The sequence below is a fragment of the Coregonus clupeaformis genome, unplaced genomic scaffold (genome assembly GCF_020615455.1).
Source record: "Coregonus clupeaformis isolate EN_2021a unplaced genomic scaffold, ASM2061545v1 scaf0138, whole genome shotgun sequence".
Classification (NCBI taxonomy): Eukaryota; Metazoa; Chordata; class Actinopteri; order Salmoniformes; family Salmonidae; genus Coregonus; species Coregonus clupeaformis.
The window spans coordinates 515,001-536,437 of NW_025533593.1; the positions used below are offsets into that span (position 1 = coordinate 515,001).

Below are 21,437 nucleotides of genomic sequence, written 5' to 3' on the forward strand. Positions count from 1 at the left end.
TCTATAACTGTACCTTTTAGGACCAGTAACTTTCCAAAAATGCCCAGGTTGCCCAGAAATCCTGGATTCCGCATTTCCTGCTTATTCCCTGCTTATTCCAGGAATCTTCCAACCAGGATACCTGAGAAACCTGGGAATTTTGGGAAAGTTACAAGAAATTCTAAATTAGTAACTTGTTTCTTTCTGTGCTTCCCAGGTTTCGCTCTGGCTGGGTTGGTGTGTTACAAGACACTGGAGAGATCTGTCAACAACTCCTTCCAGTACCTCACTGACACAGACACAGACACAGCAACCGCCGCGGCGTCAAAGCCTAGCTACCAGATCAGTTCCAAGGTGGTAACAGCTCTCGTCAGTAATCCAGCAACAGACCACCTCGCCCAGCCTGTCATCCTCACCTTCAAACATCTACAGGTATCATTTCATAATATTATAAAATAACATATGCCATTTAGCTGACGTTAATATAGTATGTAAAAATTATAGTATATTATGACAGACTGACGATGGCCTAACATATTGATGCTCTTGCTGCCTTCTGAAATGAAGAAACAGTTTTCTAAGAAGTGCTTACCCAATGTTCCATCGTTGTCTCTCTCTCTCTCTCTCTGTCTCTCTCTCTGTCTCTGTCTCTGTCTCTGTCTCTCTCTGTTTCGCTGTCTCTCGCTCTCTCTCCCTCTCCCTCTCCCTCTCCCCCCCCTCCCCAACCCCAGGAGAGGGCAGAGTCAGCAGAGATGAACTATACCTGTGTGTTCTGGTCGGAGGGGCTTGTCCAGGAAGAGGGAGGGGTGTGGTCAAGGCGTGGCTGTACCAAAGTAACATCTAATGCTACTCACACCGTGTGTTCCTGTACCCACCTTAGCAGCTTCGCTGTTCTCATGGCTCTCTACCCTGTACAGGTACACACTCACACACACACACACACACACACACACACACACACACACACACACACACACACACACCAACACACATATTCGCACACACACACACATACACACACGCACACACACACACACACACACACATGCACACACACACACACACACACACACACACACACACACACACACACACACACACACACACACACTCACACACACTCACACACACACACACTCACACACACACACACACACACACATACACACACACACACACACACACATACACACACACACACACACACACATACACTGGGTGTAGATAAGGCTCCTTACCCTATGTTGTTAGTTGCGTAGGTTGAATAATGAGTTAAAGGCTGTGTTGTTGCAAGTTGACAAATGTTATCAACTGAGGATAGTTAGATCTTTGGCTTAAATGGTGTTGATGGGTCTTCAAACCAAACAAGCCAACGTTGTTAAACTGAAGAACAGGCTAACTCCTTCACTCCCTCCCTCCCCTCTCTCTCTCTCTCTCTCTCTCTCTCTCTCTCTCTCTCTCTCTCAATATAATTTCTATTCAATTTCAATTCAATTTTCAATTCAATTCAATTATCTCTCTCTCTCTCTCTCTCTCTCTCTCTCTCTCTCTCTCTCTCTCTCTCTACCTACCTCACTCCCCCCCCTCTCTCTCTCTCTCTCTCTCTCTCTCTCTCTCTCTCCTCCCTCTCTCCAGAACACCTTTGAGCTGCGTCTGTTGACGTGGCTGGGTCTGTCGGTGTCTGTGGTGTGTCTGTTGCTGTGCATCCTGACCTTCTGGCTGTGTCGGTCCATCCAGGGGACACGCACAACCATCCACCTCCACCTCTGTGTCTGCCTCTTCATCGCTGATCTCGTCTTCCTCACCGGTATCTCTCACACACAGAGCAAGGTGGGTAACAGACACAGAGCAAGGTGGGTAACGGACACAGAGCAAGGTGGGTAACAGACACAGAGCAAGGTGGGTAACAGACACAGAGCAAGGTGGGTAAAGGGAAGTGGGAGATTTGTGTGTGGTGTGTGTGTGTGGAAGGAGATATATGTGTGTGAGGGAGATATGTGTGTGTGTGTGTGAGGCTGAGTTATAAACTATCAATCTATCGATCAAGGTATATATATATATATATAGCAATTTCTCTTTTTAATCTTTTCCTTGTTACTTTGTAGATTTGGTGTTGTCCCCCCATCGGATCGTGTTCCCCTTTCTACACTCAGGATGACACACAATTAACAAAAAATAAGCCCTTTTTACATACAGTGGGGGAAAAAATATTTAGTCAGCCACCAATTGTGCAAGTTTCTCCCACTTAAAAAGATGAGAGAGGCCTGTCATTTTCATCATAGGTACACGTCAACTATGACAGACAAAATGAGAAAAAAAATCCAGAAAATCACATTGTAGGATTTTTAATGAATATATTTGCAAATTATGGTGGAAAATAAGTATTTGGTCACCTAGAAACAAGCACGATTTATGGCTCTCACAGACCTGTAACTTCTTCTTTAAGAGGCTCCTCTGTCCTCCACTCGTTACCTGTATTAATGGCACCTGTTTGAACTTGTTATTAGTATAAAAGACACCTGTCCACAACCTCAAACAGTCACACTCCAAACTCCACTATGGCCAAGACCAAAGAGCTGTCAAAGGACACCAGAAACAAAATTGTAGACCTGCACCAGGCTGGGAAGACTGAATCTGCAATAGGTAAGCAGCTTGGTTTGAAGAAATCAACTGTGGGAGCAATTATTAGGAAATGGAAGACATACAAGACCACTGATAATCTCCCTCGATCTGGGGCTCCATGTAAGATCTCACCCCGTGGGATCAAAATGATCACAAGAACGGTGAGCAAAAATCCCAGAACCACACGGGGGGACCTAGTGAATGACCTGCAGAGAGCTGGGACCAAAGTAACAAAGCCTACCATCAGTAACACACTACGCCGCCAGGGACTCAAATCCTGCAGTGCCAGACGTGTCCCCCTGCTTAAGCCAGTACATGTCCAGGCCCGTCTGAAGTTTGCTAGAGTGCATTTGGATGATCCAGAAGAGGTTTGGGAGAATGTCATATGGTCAGATGAAACCAAAATATAACTTTTTGGTAAAAACTCAACTCGTCGTGTTTGGAGGACAAAGAATGCTGAGTTGCATCCAAAGAACACCATACCTACTGTGAAGCATGGGGGTGGAAACATCATGCTTTGGGGCTGTTTTTCTGCAAAGGGACCAGGACGACTGATCCGTGTAAAGGAAAGAATGAATGGGGCCATGTATCATGAGATTTTGAGTGAAAACCTCCTTCCATCAGCAAGGGCATTGAAGATGAAACGTGGCTGGGTCTTTCAGCATGACAATGATCCCAAACACACCGCCCGGGCAACGAAGGAGTGGCTTCGTAAGAAGCATTTCAAGGTCCTGGAGTGGCCTAGCCAGTCTCCAGATCTCAACCCCATAGAAAATCTTTGGAGGGAGTTGAAAGTCTGTGTTGCCCAGCGACAGCCCCAAAACATCACTGCTCTAGAGGAGATCTGCATGGAAGAATGGGCCAAAATACCAGCAACAGTGTGTGAAAACCTTGTGAAGACTTACAGAAAACATTTGACCTGTGTCATTGCCAACAAAGGGTATATAACAAAGTATTGAGAAACTTTTGTTATTGACCAAATACTTATTTTCCACCATAATTTGCAAATAAATTCATGAAAAATCCTACAATGTGATTTTCTGGATTATTTTTTCTCATTTTGTCTGTCATAGTTGACGTGTACCTATGATGAAAATTAAAGGCCTCTCTCATCTTTTTAAGTGGGAGAACTTGCACAATTGGTGGCTGACTAAATACTTTTTTTCCCCACTGTACAGTCAGTTCTGAATATGAGTTTGAATTTAAGTAAGATGAATTTAAAATGTTGAACGTTAAATTTGAATTGTATCCTATTCCTCTCCTCTCCTCCCCTCTCCTTTCCAACCCCTCTCCCTCCCCCTCCCCCTCCCCTCCACCTCCATTTCATCCCCCTCTCCTCCCCCCTCTCCTTCCGCCTCCTTCCCCTCCACTCTCCCTCTCCCTCCACCTCCCTCCACCTCCATTTCATCCCCCTCTCCTCCCCCCTCTCCTTCTGCCTCCTTCCCCTCCCCTCTCCCTCTCCCTCCACCTCCCCCCACCTCCATTTCATCCCCCTCTCCTCCCCCCTGCCTATCCTCTCCTCTCTCAGGGAGGTTGTGGGGTTGTAGCAGGTCTCCTCCACCTGTTCTTCCTGGGATCCTTCAGTTGGATGTTGTTAGAGGGGGTTCTGCTCTATCGCATGGTGGTCCTGGTCTTCAATGCTACCATAAGGTATACTATATATTTAGTATGTGTTTATGAATTTTTATGTGTTAGTATGTATTTATAGCAGAGCATATGAGCGGAGTGGAGCGGTGAGAATCTCAGCTCCTCGCTCACGGAGCTGTTCACCCCTCCGCTCCCCCCGCTCAAAGCCACATCAGGCCAGTCCGCTCATTATCGCTCAGCGCTCAACGCAGTTTGCATCGCGCTCCACTCAAATCGCCCCCCGCTCACTCCAAAAAAGGAACAAAATCTGCATGTATTTCACTTTTAGCTTAAACCACAGCCTTACTTTATCTCCCCGAATTTGTTGCATACAGACTCATCTCGGATTATCCATTCTGTCTTGAAACGGGGATCTAACACTGACGCTAAAATGAGATGTTAATCAGTATAGTATATTTCATAGCGAATTGACACGTTGTTTGCCAATGTTTCTGCAAAAGCAGCGATGCCCATTGGAAGTGCAGCGTGAGTGTAATCGGTGAGCAGGGATTTGATTTCTGTGACAGCAGGGAGGATCATCCCCAGGTTCCCCAGCTCCTTCTGCATTTTGTCTGTGAGATCTGCTAGTGGTGTCAGCACACTGACAAGGTGCGTCAGCTGCCGTACTTGATTCAGGGTGATGTTAGCAACATTAGACTTGAGTTTGTTTTGCCATAACGGGTCTTTTTTGGAACAACCGGATGAACGACTGAATCATCCGCAGCTGGCTGCTCCATCGAATGGCGCAGGCATTTGTGGGGCGGACACCTAATTGGTCGGTTTCCTCTGTGCTCTTGCGTACACTTTTCACCAGGTGCCCGACTTTCACTAACAGCCTATTAATGTTGTCGTGCTCGTTAAAGGCGTTTTTGATCGCCAGCTGAAGCATGTGAATGGGGCATCTCAGATGTAAATTTGACAAAGTAAAGTACTGATTTATCATAGTTTCTTGGGGGGTGTAGCCCGGTTGAGCTGCGCTGGCGAAGTGTTGCATCCCTTCGCGTTCTCCTTTACTCAGCGGTTCATAGTCCATGAAAATCATTTCAAAAATGCTACATCCAGCTCTCTTTTTCTCTCCCTTGTTATGGTTGGGCCTTTGCGTGCAGTGAATACACTTTTGAATTCCTCAACCCTTTTCTCTTGTTGCTGCTGCTGCTCCTCTCGCTCTATAAAATACAAATTCATGGACGACACAAATTAAATTAAACAGATGGATTCTGGGTCAGGCTTGAGCATGCTTCAGACTCGTGGTGTGAGCGAGCGAAATTGGAGCGGGACATAGGGCGACGCTCCGTCCTTTTAAAAATACCGCTCTGCGCTCTGTTCAAAATCCGTCCGCTCCCGCTCCACTCCGCTCATATGCTCTGATTTATAGTACATATTTGTGTTTATTTATATTATACAATTATGTTATATTCATATATTTAGATACATAATGTGTGTATTTGAATTATAAATGTGTTTTATATTCCTAATCTGTCATATATTTTCATGTTTCTTCCAACTTTATTTTATGTTGCTCGTATCTACCTTGGTGTGTTACCTTCTCTTTTAACTGCTATTTTATGAAGCTCTTTGATTCTTGTTCTTACTGTAATCCTCTGTACCTGTATTTTATGAAGCTCTTTGATTCTTGTTCTTACTGTAAACCTCTGTACCTGTATTTTATGAAGTTCTTTGATTCTTCTTCTTACTGTAAACCTCTGTACCTGTATTTTATGAAGCTCTTTGATTCTTGTTCTTACTGTAAACCTCTGTACCTGTATTTTATGAAGTTCTTTGATTCTTCTTCTTACTGTAAACCTCTGTACCTGTATTTTATGAAGCTCTTTGATTCTTGTTCTTACTGTAATCCTCTGTACCTGTATTTTATGAAGCTCTTTGATTCTTGTTCTTACTGTAAACCTCTGTACCTGTATTTTATGAAGCTCTTTGATTCTTGTTCTTACTGTAAACCTCTGTACCTGTATTTTATGAAGTTCTTTGATTCTTCTTCTTACTGTAAACCTCTGTACCTGTATTTTATGAAGCTCTTTGATTCTTGTTCTTACTGTAATCCTCTGTACCTGTATTTTATGAAGCTCTTTGATTCTTGTTCTTACTGTAAACCTCTGTACCTGTATTTTATGAAGCTCTTTGATTCTTGTTCTTACTGTAAACCTCTGTATCTGTATTTTATGAAGCTCTTTGATTCTTCTTCTTACTGTAAACCTTTGTGCCTGTATTTTATGAAGCTCTTTGATTCTTGTTCTTACTGTAAACCTCTGTATCTGTATTTTATGAAGCACTTTGATTCTTCTTCTTACTGTAAACCTATGTACCTGTATTTTATGAAGCTCTTTGATTCTTCTTCTTACTGTAAACCTCTGTACCTGTATTTTATGAAGCTCTTTGATTCTTCTTCTTACTGTAAACCTTTGTACCTGTATTTTATGAAGCTCTTTGATTCTTCTTCTTACTGTAAACCTCTGTCCCTGTATTTTATGAAGCTCTTTGATTCTTCTTCTTACTGTAGACCTCTGTACCTGTATGCTGTGGGATATGGACTGCCACTGGCTATAGTCATCATCTCTGCTATCACCTACCCAGATGGATACGGTACCACACAACAGTGGGTCTGAGTCTGAGTCTGTGTGTGTGTGTGTGTGTGTGTGTGTGTGTGTGTGTGTGAGGAGAGAGAGAGAGAGAGAGAGAAAGAAAGAAATAAAGAAAAAGAGACTGTGTAGCAAATCTGTCATGTCCCATATAAATAACACCAGATAACCTTATTTTAACGTTATCCTGTTGCATAACACATATCCCATAAAAATAACACCAGTCAACCTTATTTTAACGTTATCCGGTCTCTGTCAGCTGGTGGTTGTCTCTGGAGAGAGGTTTTATCAAACATAAATATAACATGTAAATAACACCAGATAACCTAATTCAACTTTAATCTAACCTTATTCTAACGTTATCCACTCTGTGTTTCATCTGTTGGTTGTCTCTAGAGAAAGACCCTTAATTGAACCTAACTTAAAATTAACACAACATAAAATAAATACAGCATGTATATAACCTAAATCTAACGTTATCCTCTCGGTGTGTCTCTGTCAGCTGTTGGTTGTCTCTGGAGAGAGGATTAATCTGGAGTTTCCTCGGCCCAGTGTGCACCATCATCATCCTCAACGCTTTCTTCTTCCTCATTACTGTCTGGAGGCTGGCCCAGAAGTTCTCTAGTCTCAACCCTGACCTCTCCAACCTACACAAGATCAAGTAAGGGGTGTGTGTGTGTGTGTGTGTGTGTGTGTGTGTGTGTGTGTGTGTGTGTGTGTGTGTGTGTGTGTGTGTGTGTGTGTGTGTGTGTGTGTGTGTGTGTGTGTGTGTGTTAGAGAGACAGATCAGGATAAAAGTTAGGAAACATCCTCAACTGGTAGATGTACCATGCTGGTGTAGAGAAGGCAATTCTGACATGAATGGACAGAACGTGTGTGTGAGGGAGTGATAGAGAGGGATGGAAAGAGGTGTATCGAAAAATGAAGGGAATGTGAGAGAGAGACAGAGAGAGATAGAAAGAGGGATGGAGGGAGAGAGAGAGAGAGAAAGAGAGAGAGAGGAAGAGACAGAGAAAGTGATGGAGAGAGAGAGAGGAAAGGAGAGATAGGTGAATGTAGAAATGTAGTGAATTAATGGATTTCAGTTTTTAGCACTAAAACTCTATTTCTCCCCTCCCTCCCTCCCTCCCCTTGTCCTCCCTCCCCTTGTCCTCCCTCCCTAAAACTAAAACTCTCTTTCTCCCCTTGTCTTCCCTCGCACCATCTCTCCCCTTGTTCTCCCCCCTCCTCTCTCCCCTCCTCCTCCATCCTCCTCCTCCCCTCCTCCCCTATCCTCCTCCTCCCCTCCCAAACCTCCCTCCCTCCCCTCCTTCTCCTCCTCCTTCCTCCTCCACCCCCCCTCCCCTCCCCTCCTCACCTCCTTCCTCCTCCTCCCTCCTCCCTCCTCCCTCCTCCCTCCCCTCCTCCTTCCTCCTCCACCCCTCATCCCCTCCTCCCTCCCCCTCCTTCCTCCTCTCTCCCTCCCTCCCTCCTTCCTCCCTCCTTCTCCTCCTCCTCCTTCCTCCTCCACCCCATCCTCCCCTCCCCTCCTCCCTCCAATCTCTCTCCCTCCCACCCTCTCCTCCCCCTCCCCTCCTCCCTCCTCCCTCCTCCCCTCCCTCCTCCTTCCTCTTCCTCCTCCCACCCTCTCCTCCTCCCCCCTCCCCCTCCTCCCTCCCTCCCCCCTCCCTCCCTCCCTCCCTCCCTCCCTCCTCTCCTCCTCCCCCTCCCTCCTCCTCCTTCCGTCATCTCCCCCTCCCCTCCTCTCCCCTCCCCCCTCCTCCTCCCCCCTCCCTCCTCCTTCTCCCCCTCCCTCCTCCTCCTTCCGTCATCTCCCCCCTCCCTCCCCCTCCCCCCCCCCCTCCCTCCCTCCTCCCCTCCCCCTCCCCCTCCCTCCCCCTCCTCCCTCCTCCCTCCCCTCCTCCCACTCCTCTCTCTCCCTCCCTCCTCCTCCCTCCCCCTCCTCCCTCCCCTCCTCCTCCCTCCCCCTCCTCCCTCCTCTCTCTCTCCAGGGTGTTCACAGTGACAGCAGTGGCCCAGCTGTGTGTGTTGGGTACTATGTGGATATTTGGAATGTTCCAGTTCCAAGAGGAGGGGACAGTGGTCATGACATATCTCTTCACCATCCTCAACTCTCTACAGGGAGCTCTGCTGTTCATCATGCACTGCCTACTGAACAAAACGGTAAGGTGTGTGTGTGTGTGTGTGTGTGTGTGTGTGTGTGTGTGTGTGTGTTTAACACTGTGCTTTGCTGCCCCCATCAGGTGAGAGAGGAGTATTGCACGCTCCTGTCCTGTATCTGCACACCACAGAAGAAGAGATACTCAGAATTCAGCACAACCAATCCTTCCTCCAGCCACTCCCAGGTACACACACACACACACACACACACACACACACACACACACACACACACACACAAACACAAACAGAGAGAGCGAGAGACCACTTTCAGTAGGTTAACCTCTGTCCTTGTACCATTGTGTGTCCTAGGGGTCAGGGAGTGCCCAGGGAGTCGCAGATATGATGACATCACCAATCCCCCACAATGCACCTCTTTACTCCCCCTCCCTTTCCAGGCCTGGTCAGTAGAAAATGTGCCCTACTAGCCCGGCTGGTTAGTAAAAATGTGCCCTATCTAGAACCTAAAAGGGTTCTTCGGCTGTCCCCATAGGAGAACCCTTTGAAGAACCCTTTTTTTGTTCCAGGTAGAACCTTTTTGGGTTCCATCTTGATCCCTTTCCACTGAGGGTTCTACCTGAAACCAAAAAGGTGCTTCTGTGGGGACAGCCGAAGAACCCTTTTGGAACCCTTTATTCAAGAGTGTAGCAGCCCGACTGGTCATACCACACTTGATGTTAACCACTGTCTTATCAAGCGTTATGTTATCAGAAGTCATCCAATAGGAATCCATATGATCTTTGTCATCCAATAGGAATCCATATTCTCTTTACGTCATCCAATAGGATAAGAGGGAGTAGGAAGTGACAATGATGCAACTTTTTCACAGTAGTTCCATTTTCACCAACATTACATTTACATTTCAGTCACTAAGCAGACGCTCCTATCCAGAGTAGCTTACAGCCAGAAAATAAAGAAGGTCCTATGATCTCTGTCATCCAATCAGAAGTTATGTGATCTTTATGTCATCCAATCAGAAGTTATGTGATCTTTATGTCATCCAATCAGAAGTTATGTGATCTTTATGTCATCCAATCAGAAGTTATATGATATTTATGTCATCCAATCAGAAGTTATGTGATCTTTATGTCATCCAATCAGAAGTTATATAATCTTTATGTCATTTTTACAGCCACAAAAGAAAGGTACTATTTTACACCACCTCGTCAAATAGACAGATGAAACCATAATCATGAACATAAGCTTTCTTCTTTTACATTTATGTGATAGATTTATAGTCATATTTATTACCAAGAGCACAAGATATGGTGACTTTTCTACACAAATAAATCCAGAGGGATTTAGAAAAAAGTCAGATTATGTGAAGATATGTGTTAGTTGTGACCTAATGGAGTGTTATACTGTAAATGTGTGTATTTCCTGCAGTCATTAACACTTCATAATAACTTTCAAGAATAAGCCTTTTTAAATGATGATACATATTTATAAATACTTATAATTATTATTTCAAATGTTGTTTAAATGCTAATGGAATGGAAGGCTTGTAATGCTTACACATTCTTATAAATGTTTATAAATGCTTACAATTATGTATTTTTTTATAGTTCATAAATCGCTTGTTAAAATGCTTATTCATTATAGTTACTATGAAGTGTTACCATAGCAACCTCTATCAGGGGTTTCATGCACCCCAAAAATCTGAGGAGGCACAAAGTATGAGAGAATGGTCTGGAGGGGGCTGGTTGGATAATTCTGCATTTTTCAAACACCTGAAACAGCTTTTTCCTGCAATCTAGAGCCATAATCATCATGCTTGATTCTATGTAAAAAAAATATATGTCTATTTTTCTTCATATCTAATTTACCTCTTCAGCTGTCTTATTTTTAAAGAAACTAAATATGCTTCTCTGTATCTCTGCTAAAATCTGGGTAAAAGATTGAAAGGAATGTGAGTCTTATTCAGTACATTTAGTTATTGCTTGTTTTTCTATAGTCTACCAACCTTGGCAGCAGACATGCCAGCTAAGACAGTTAGACAAGCTAGCTACTCTAACTCGATTGATAGCCTGAAATGGCTTCTTGGTAGCTAGTTATGAGGTTGGGAGATTGGGAACATATCTGGGCTAAAGCCAACTTCATGAAATTGCTAAGTGGCTAGTAGTATTACAGATGTATTTTATCTGTATATATAGAGTACCAGTCAAAGGGTGTGCAAAAGCTGTCATCAAGGCAAAGGGTGGCTATTTGAAGAATCTTAAATATAAAATATATTTTGATTTGTTTAACACTTTTTTGGTTACTACATGATTCCATATGTGTTATTTCATAGTTTTGATGTCTTCACTATTATTCTACAATGTTTTTTTTTGTTTTTTTGAAAAGATAAAAGAAATGAAAAGTTTAAATAAACTGCAGTTTTCCTGGATACAGATTAAGCCTAGTCCGGGAAAATGCTTTTCAGTCCAGGATTAAACTTAATCTGGGTCTGGGAAACCGCAGCTAAAAGTTTGTTTGTTGGACAAAATGAGTGATTTGTTGTCACTCGTGGCTCTGTCTTAAAGGTTTGTCTATTTCTGACCCGGGTCCAGCGACTGTGAACCCAACACCTTAGTTGTTATGCCAAGAGATCCGAACCGCCTGACGAGGTCGCTAGGTGTTGGGTGAAGGTCGCTACAATAGATAATACAATAATATTATGAATAAAGTACTGTGCAGTTCAGTCATGGTAGAGGTTGTCTTTAGCCACAGATCTAGGATCAGTTTACCCACCCCAAAACCTAACTTCAAGGGGCAATCCGGGATTGGTAAATCTATTTTATATTTGTAAACTTTTAAATTAGGGATTTATAGCCATTGATTCTTGATGAATATTAATTTTAAATGCCTAATATGTTTAGTTGAACTGACGTACCCCATCAGAGCCCAAAATATAAGCTTGTGTTAATCCATTGTTTGTAAATAATGTCACATGGTTAAAAACTATAATTTTGATCTCATGGATGTTCTGTTGCATCCATAGCGCCGTCTATAATTTGAAAGTGGTCCCATTTCTCCAGCCCCGTCCCTCAGCTGATAACCAAAACAAGTGTCTGCATTCAATATTTTATGTATTTCTATTCTATTCTGTTGCAGTTTTACTTCAACAATCAGTTTGCTTTAGTTTATTTAAAAAATGACTTTGTATTAAATGAAGAAGAATTTTAAGCAATTATCTATATTTTTAGAACGTACGATTGTTATGTCCTTCTATGAGCAGAGTTCTGAATGTAAGCACTTAGTGTTGTACTTGACTGTGTACTCTGTAGAAGCTGTGTGTGTGTGGGTCTGCGTGGGTGGGTATGTTTCGGTACATCTATAATTTTAGCCACAATTAAATTATTGTTACAAAGAACCTACTGTAGATGTCTTCTTGCCACACACACACAGAGACACACACACAGACACACACACACACACACACATACACATACACACACACACACATACATAAACACACAAATTTGTTTTACTATCCTTGTGGGGACAATTGATTCCCATTCAAAATTATATTTTCCTTAACCTAATCCTAAACTTACCCCAAAACCCTAACCTCAAAACTAAACCTAACTCCTAACCCTAAATCTCTTACCTGAATTCTAACCCTAATTCTAACCCTAATTCTAACCTTAATTGTAACGCTAATTCTAACCCTAATTCTAACCTTAATTCTAACCCTAAATCTAAAAAAGCCTTTTTCCTTGTGTGTTCCGGCGAAATGTCCCCACTTGTCAGAATTGTCCTTGTTTTACTATCCTTGTGAAGACTACTGAGGGGTGTCCTACAGTGAGGGAAAAAAGTATTTGATCCCCTGCTGATTTTGTACGTTTGCCCACTGACAAAGACATGACCAGTATATCATTTTAATGGTAGGTTTATTTGAACAGTGAGAGACAGAATAACAACAACAAAATGCAGAAAAACGCATGTCAAAAATGTTATAAATTGATTTGCATTTTAATGAGGTAAATAAGTATTTGACCCCCTCTCAATCAGAAAGATTTCTGGCTCCCAGGTGTCTTTTATACAGGTAACGAGCTGAGATTAGGAGCACACTCTTAAAGGGAGTGCTCCTAATCTCAGTTTGTTACCTGTATAAAAGACACCTGTCCACATAAGCAATCAATCAATCAGATTCCAAACTCTCCACTATGGCCAAGACCAAAGAGCTCTCCAAGGATGTCAGGGGCAAGATTGTAGACCTACACAAGGCTGGAATGGGCTACAAGACCATTGCCAAGCAGCTTGGTGAGAAGGTGACAACAGTTGGTGCGATTATTCGCAAATGGAAGAAACACAAAAGACCTGTCAATCTCCCTCGGCCTGGGGCTCCATGCAAGATCTCACCTCGTGGAGTTGCAATAATCATGAGAACCGTGAGGAATCAGCCCAGAACTACACGGGAGGATCTTGTCAATGATCTCAAGGCAGCTGGAACCATAGTCACCAAGAAAACAATTGGTAACACACTACGCCGTGATGGACTGAAATCCTGCAGCACCCGCAAGGTCCCCCTGCTCAAGAAAGCACATATACAGGCCCGTCTGAAGTTTGCCAATTAACATCTGAATGATTCAGAGGAGAACTGGGTGAAAGTGTTGAGGTCAGATGAGACCAAAATCGAGCTCTTTGGCATCAACTCAACTCGCCGTGTTTGGAGGAGGAGGAATGCTGCCTATGACCCCAAGAACACCATCCCCACCGTCAAACATGGAGGTGGTAACATTATGCTTTGGGGGTGTTTTTTCTGCTAAGGGGACAGGACAACTTCACCGCATCAAAGGGACGATGGACGGGGCCATGTACCGTCAAATCTTGGGTGAGTACCTCCTTCCCTCAGCCAGGGCATTGAAAATGGGTCGTGGATGGGTATTCCAGCATGACAATGACCCAAAACACACGGCCAAGGCAACAAAGGAGTGGCTCAAGAAGAAGCACATTAAGGTCCTGGAGTGGCCTTGCCAGTCTCCAGACCTTAATCCCATAGAAAATCTTTGGAGGGAGCTGAAGGTTCGAGTTGCCAAACATCAGCCTCGAAACCTTAATGACTTGGAGAAGATCTGCAAAGAGGAGTGGGACAAAATCCCTCCTGAGATGTGTGCAAACCTGGTGGCCAACTACAAGAAACGTCTGATCTCTGTGATTGCCAACAAGGGTTTTGCCACCAAGTACTAAGTCATGTTTTGCAGAGGGGTCAAATACTTATTTCCCACATTAAAATGCAAATCAATATATAACATTTTTGACATTCGTTTTTCTGGATTTTGTTGTTGTTATTCTGTCTCTCACTGTTCAAATAAACCTACCATTAAAATTATAGACTGATCATGTCTTTGTCAGTGGGCAAACGTACAAAATCAGCAGGGGATCAAATACTTTTTTCCCTCACTGTATCTAAACCACCAGGGTTATTATGAACACAGCATGTCACTGCAGGTAGTTGGAACACAGTAAGAGTGTCAGCAAATGAACATGAACAGGCTGATCACCATCACCTTAGGAATGATAGGGAGATAGAGTCAACACACAGAGAGAGAGAGCGGGGTGGGGAGAAGGGGGGGAGAGAGAGAGGGGGGAGAGAGAGAGAGGGGGAGGGGGGAGGGAGAGAGAGAGAGGGGGAGAGAGAGAGAGAGAGAAAGAGGGAGAGAGAGAGAGAGAGAGAGAGAGAGAGAGAGAGAGAGAGAGAGGGGGAGAGGGAGAGGGAGAGAGAGGGGGGAGAGAGAGAGAGAGAGAGAGAGAGAGAGAGAGAGAGAGAGAGAGAGAGAGAGAGAGAGAGAGAGAGAGAGAGAGGGGGAGAGAGAGGGAGAGAGAGAGAGAGAGAGAGAGAGAGAGAGAGAGAGAGAGAGATACAGAGATACAGAGAGAGAGAGACAAAGAGAGAAAGTGATGGAGGGGGGGTAGAGGATGACATGCAAGAGCTTGCTACTGTAACTCTATAGCTGTTCTCTGTTGCTATGAGCATGTTGTAATATGTACTGCAAGATCCTATCACACACCAGTCCTACACACACACCAGTCCCACACACACATCCACCCTGGGGCCAATGTCTCACCATTGAATCCCTTGATGTGTGTGACAGGAGGGGGGTCCCGGGGAAAGGAGGTCAGTAAAGAGTCCAGGTTTTGGGCTGAGAGGGTAGAGAGGGCAGGGTGGTCCTCACCCAGACCAGCCCCAGTACTGAACAGTACCATAGACTGGTCTAGAGAACAAGACACCTCCAATACAGCTATAGAGGGAGGGGGGAGGGAGGGAGGGAGGGAGGGGAGGGAGGGAGGGAGGGAGGGAGGGAGGGAGGGAGGGGGAGGGAGGGAGGGGGGAGGGAGGGGGAGGGAGGGAGGGAGGGGGGAGGGAGGGAGGGGGGAGGGAGGGAGGACATTGGTCATTAGTATCCAAAGTAGATTTGACTGACAGAAGCTGCTCTCAAAATTGAACAATTAGGTCCCTTCTCCTCTCCTCCCTCACCCTCTCCTCCTCTCCTCCCTAACCCTATCCTCCTCTTCTCCCTTCTTACCTTCTGCTAGATCCACCCCAAACACCACCCCCTTCGCTCTGGACACACCCACACAGTGAAGCAGCGAATCACTGTGCAGGTTGAAGTTGATGAGGGCCGCTTCCACACCCACCTCCAATGAAACCAGACCAAACTTTACTTAAATATCGCTTTCAAAACATCACATTAACAAAACACTTTTACTGAACAAAACAGAGTTCTCCCTCGTAAAATACATATGTGATCTCAATGGGATATACCTCTATAAATAAATGTATAAAAGAAAGTGAGACATTGAAATCCAAATAAAATTACTATTAAATAAAAGTAAATTAAAATTAAATAAACTTAAAATGGAATTGAATGAAAAACAAAGCCTACCTGCGCCAGGCCCATCCACAGCACCACCACTAGGGGGCGACTCTCCAGGTAGAGGGCTACCATGTCCCCCCTGTCCCCAGCCCTGTGTCCGTGCCCAGTGGGCAACCTGGTGGCATCGCCCTGCCAGCTCCCTGAAGGTCCACACCTGAAGGAAGAAATTTATTTATTTCACAAATATAAAAAAGACTGTAGCGAACCTTAAGGCCATCACCTAGCAACCTCGTCAAGGGGTTCAGATCACTTGACATAATGGCTAAAGTGTTGGGTGGACAGTCACTGGAACCATGGAGTTCCAGTCAAGGCCACCACCCTGAGTTCTCTACAATACATATAAGCCTGATTCACAGAAACCAAACCGAGCCACACTGAGCTGCGCTAGGCTCCAAACCGAGCCACACTGAGCTGCGCTGGGCTCCAAACCGAGCCACACTGAGCTGCGCTAGGGCTCCAAACCGAGCCACACTGAGCTGCGCTAGGCTCCAAACCGAGCCACACTGAGCTGCGCTAGGCTCCAAACCGAGCCACACTGAGCTGCGCTAGGCTCCAAACCGAGCCACACTGAGCTGCGCTAGGCTCCAAACCGAGCCACACTGAGCTGCGCTGGGCTCCAAACCGAGCCACACTGAACTGCGCTGGGCTCCAAACCGAGCCACACTGAGCTGCGCTAGGCTCCAAACCGAGCCACACTGAGCTGCGCTAGGCTCCAAACCGAGCCACACTGAGCTGCGCTAGGCTCCAAACCGAGCCACACTGAGCTGCGCTAGGCTCCAAACCGAGCCACACTGAGCTGCGCTAGGCTGGCCTGGTTACACGTCCACTCAATCCAATAGCCTACTTGCAATGACTGTGATAAAATACGAATCTTCTGTAATTTTAGTAACTAACAGGTAATCTATGGCAATCAATTCTAACTTTGGTCATTTATGCTTGAATAACGTTTAAAGAATGTATTCGTATATTATTAATTGTTTTATATCTGTGTAATATATTCATTTTGTATATTACCCATGAGTTTCTAGTGGATAGACCAGACGGTTCAAAAGAAAATAGCCTAATTAATGAAAAAAAGCATCTTATCAACAATAGCATTATTTTCAATTAACTCTTCCAACTGTTGACTTTTTTCACAGCTGCCACCAGTTTGGCGCCAAAACATTTACAACAAAGGCATATTAGCAAACACAACGTGGTACTGGAACACAGGACTGATGGTTGCTGATAATGGGCCTCTGTACGCCTATGTAGATATTGCATAAAAAAATCAGCCATTTCCAGCTACAATAGCCATTTACAACATTAAAAATGTCTACACTGTATTTCTGATCAATTTGATGTTATTTTAATGGACAAAACTATTGTTTTTCTTTCAAAAACAAGGACATTTCTAAGTGACCCCAAACTTTTGAACGGTAGTGTATATTCAACAATGTAAATGTAAATCATATCACAATTTATTTAAAGTGTATTTCACCAGGACTCACACTTTACAGTAAAAACTATAATTTGTTTGTTGTTGATATAATTAATATAAAATACCTCTCCAGTAGACTCCCAGACCAGCGCAGGCTTGTCTGGGTATAGCGCCACCGTATGGGCAAACATGGAAGGTACAGTACTGTTGTTACGGAGGTGCTGCCGGATGCAGTATTTAAACACGCAGCAGCACATATAGACCTCTGCTGGGGAGAGAGGAGAGAGGAGAGAGGAGAGAGGAGAGAGGAGAGAGGAGAGAGGGAGGGAGGGAGAGAGGGGGGAGAGAGGGAGGGAGGGAGGGGGAGAGAGGGAGGGCGATAGCAAGTCAGACATATAGACATCCCACCCAACCACTCCTCCCTTCCTCCCCCCACCCTGCCTCTCTCCCACTTTCCCTCCCTCCCTCCCTCCCTCCCTCTCTCTCTACAGCCATACTAACATTAGGTCTCTCTTGGCGGTTCGTAGAGCCACATAGAGGAACCTCCATCCCCCCGCGGTGAGGTACAGTCCTAACCCAGCCGCCAGGGTCCATGACCAGGGTACAGAACTGAGCACCACCCCTATGGATCTCAGAGATGCAGACACACTGCCAAGTAGCATTATTACTGGTGGGGAGGGGAGAGAGGAGGTGGGGGAGAGGGGAGGAGAGAGGGGAGGGAGGGGAGGGAGGGAGGGAGGTGAGAGAGTGGCGAGGGGAGGAGAAAGGGGGAGGAGAGGGTGAAATGGAGAGGGGGAAAAATGGAGAGGGGGAGGATGGAGAGGGGGAGGAATGGAGAGGGGGTGATATGGAGAGGGGGAGGAAGCAAGGGAGCGGGTGAGAAAGGGGACAGGGGGAGTTGAGAAGAGGAGAGGGATAGGAGAGAGGGGAAAAGCAGATGTAGAAGAGAGGAGGAAGGTGAGGGGAAGAGGAGAGAGGGGAGAGGGGAGGGGAGGCGTAGAAGAGAGGAGGAATGTGAGGGGAGGAGGAGAGAGGGGAGGGGAGGCGTAGAAGAGAGGAGGAAGGTGAGGGGAGGAGGAGAGAGGGGAGGGGAGGCATAGAAGAGAGGAGGAAGGTGAGGTGAGGAGGAGAGAGGGGAGGGGAGCGTAGAAGAGAGGAGGAAGGTGAGGTGAGGAGGGAGAGAGGGGAGGGAGGCGTAGAAGAGAGGAGGAAGGTGAGGGGAGGAGGAGAGAGGGGAGGGGAGGCGTAGAAGAGAGGAGGAATGTGAGGGGAGGAGGAGAGAGGGGAGGGGAGGCGTAGAAGAGAGGAGGAAGGTGAGGGGAAGAGGAGAGAGGGGAGGGGAGGCGTAGAAGAGAGGAGGAATGTGAGGGGAAAGTGCGGGACGGAAGAACAGAGAGGGGAGAGATGGAGAGACAACAAGGAGGAAGTAAGGAGGAAAGTGGAGGAGAGAGGAGAACAACAACAGAGGATGATTAGGTAATACACTACATCCTTCATTATATTACCCTGGTCAACAGAGGATTATTAGGTAATACACTACATCCTTCATTATATTACCCTGGTCAACAGAGGATTATTAGGTAATACACTACATCCTTCATTATATTACCCTGGTCAACAGAGGATTATTAGGTAATACACTACATCCTTCATTATATTACCCTGGTCAACAGAGGATTATTAGGTAATAAGGGCGAGATGATTGTGGACTACAGGAAAAAAAAGAGGACTGAGCACGCCCCCATTCTCATCGACGGGGCTGTAGTGGAACAGGTTGAGAGCTTCAAGTTCCTTGGTGTCCACATCACCAACGAACTATCATGGTCCAAGCACACCAAGACAGTCGTGAAGAGGGCACGACAAAGCCTATTCCCCCTCAGGAGACTAAAAAGATTTGGCATGGGTCCTCAGATCCTCAAAAAATTCTACAGCTGCACCATCGAGAGCATCCTGACTGGTTGCATCACCGCCTGGTATGGCAACTGCTTGGCCTCTGACCGCAAGGCACTACAGAGGGTAGTGCGTACGGCCCAGTACATCACTGGGGCAAAGCTCCCTGCCATCCAAGACCTCTATACCAGGCGGTGTCAGAGGAAGGCCCTCAAAATTGTCAAAGACTCCAGCCACCCTAGTCATAGACTGTTCTCTCTGCTACCGCACGGCAGCGGTACCGGAGTGCCAAGTCTAGGTCCAAAAGACTTCTCAACAGCTTCTACCCACAAGCCATAAGACTCCTGAACAGCTAATCATGGCTACCCAGACTATTTGCACTGCCCCCCACCCCATCCTTTTTACGCTGCTGCTACTCTGTTAAGTATTTATGCATAGTCACTTTAACTCTACCCACATGTACATATTACCTCAACTACCTCAACTAGCCGGTGCCCCCGCACATTGACTCTGCACCGTTACCCCCCTGTATATATAGCCTCCCTACTGTCACTTTATTTTACTTCTGCTCTTTGTTTTTTCTCAACACTTTTTTTTTTTTTTTTTTTTTTTGTTGTTGTTTTATTCTTACTTTTTTTGTTTAAAATAAACGCACTGTTGGTTAAGGGCTGTAAGTAAGCATTTCACTGTAATGTCTGCACTTGTTGTATTCGGCGCATGTGACCAATAAAATTTGATTTGATTTGATTTGATTTTAATACACTACATCCTTCATTATATTACCCTGGTCAAAATTAGTGCACTATAAAGAGAAAGTCGTTATGGGCCCTGGTCAAAAGTAGTGCACTACATAGGGAATAGGGTTCCTTAGGCCCTGGGCAAAAGTAGTACACTATAACTACAAACAATAACTATCTATGACTGAATGAATTCATTGTATATGACAAATGTAAAATACATATATTATTGCCTAGGAAGTTAGCAAAACACACATTGAAATGTATTGAGGAATTTTTTTAAAAACAATGAAGTCAACATACTGATTTCCATCATATCCAAGAGATTCCGAGGGAAAGTCAACCTGAGCATGTACAAACACAGTTAGTCAACGCCTTACACTGGTTAATCTTGAAACTTTCTCTGTAAAGCTAACTTCCAGCAAGTTTTTATCTGGTCTACAACTGGCTTCTCTCTTTCCATTGTCAGTATTCTTTTTTCAGGGTTATGTTCAGTCTCCCCAAGAACCTTGTCCATTTCATGTAACATCCATAATGTTTCTTATTTGCTTCACATCTCCAACATGCCAATATTTTGGGGGGTATACACTCCCCCCAAGGCGTACTATAGACACACACATCAAACATGTATCAACCCTATGGCAAAATGTGTAGAATTGCAGGAAATTAGTTATAGAATTGCAAAATCTTTAACTTAAAATCTTTAACTCTAAAACGTCAAAATGTTCTCTCCGCTGATGTTTTGTTGCCTCATCAAAGTTGCCCATCCCTTGCTCTAAATGGTATATACATGTAATTGTTAAAAGACAATATCCAAATGTAAATGTTTATTATTAATATCATGAATTTGGCGCTACCCCCAATGTTTATGAATAGTGGTGCTCACCTGTATGATAGTTTGACCGGCTACGTGATGTGTTCAACCCCTGTTCAGGGTGCTACGTATCCGTTGCAGATAGCGGACTCTGTGTGTCTGCGGCCACGATAAGAGCACTCTCTCTCGGCTACACCTGACTACTCTCACCGGTACCCCTAGGTTACTGTTTTCGTTTAACTGAGCTAGAAACAGCAAGCTAAACTTCACTGTTGATGTACAGTAGCCTATCGCATATACTACAACCAACAGAAAGTAACCTATGAATGTAAGAAAGTAACGCAATAAATCAATAAAACACCAAAGTGAAAACTAAAATCTTTACAAAGTTCAGCCGCGGATAACACAGGTATCTCTCTCTATCTCTTCTCTCACTCTTTCAGCAAATCCTCCCAAAATAAACCCGGCTCAAAACGTCACGGGCATCGGGCCATCCGAGCTCATAATTGGCTCCGGTAGCTGTCAGTCAAACGGAGCCCGTTCGCTATTGGTCGACGGTACCAGAGAGTTGTGGTAAGGGTAGTCAGTCACGCACTCTTCTGCCAGCACAATTCAGTTCAGTTATTTCGAAATGTAAAGTTGATCGCTGGCGGTGGAACAGTTGTGCAACCACAAGCCGCAGGAAGATGTTCTGTAGGGGGTGCTGAGTGTTTCTCTCTCTCTCTCTCTGACTCT

General features: G+C 45.0%; 1 protein-coding gene and 1 pseudogene across 1 annotated transcript in view; one reads left to right on the plus strand and one right to left on the minus strand.

Annotated features, from left to right (window-relative positions):
• The window catches only part of LOC121532570 (adhesion G protein-coupled receptor E5-like), a 182,874-nt gene extending 173,379 nt beyond the window's left edge, over nt 1-9,495 (plus strand). Inside the window, exons 17-25 of the mRNA XM_045213676.1 lie at nt 197-411; nt 711-896; nt 1,615-1,809; nt 4,130-4,251; nt 6,743-6,838; nt 7,324-7,482; nt 8,813-8,984; nt 9,065-9,166; nt 9,294-9,495. Coding sequence (XP_045069611.1) covers nt 197-411; nt 711-896; nt 1,615-1,809; nt 4,130-4,251; nt 6,743-6,838; nt 7,324-7,482; nt 8,813-8,984; nt 9,065-9,166; nt 9,294-9,392 — 1,346 coding nt within the window. The 3' untranslated portion in view covers nt 9,393-9,495. The remainder of the gene's footprint in view (nt 1-196; nt 412-710; nt 897-1,614; nt 1,810-4,129; nt 4,252-6,742; nt 6,839-7,323; nt 7,483-8,812; nt 8,985-9,064; nt 9,167-9,293) is intronic.
• Nucleotides 9,496-15,669: 6,174 nt separating this feature from the next.
• Nucleotides 15,670-21,090, minus strand: LOC121532569 (annotated as a pseudogene).
• Between the last annotated feature and the right edge of the window lie 347 nt (nt 21,091-21,437).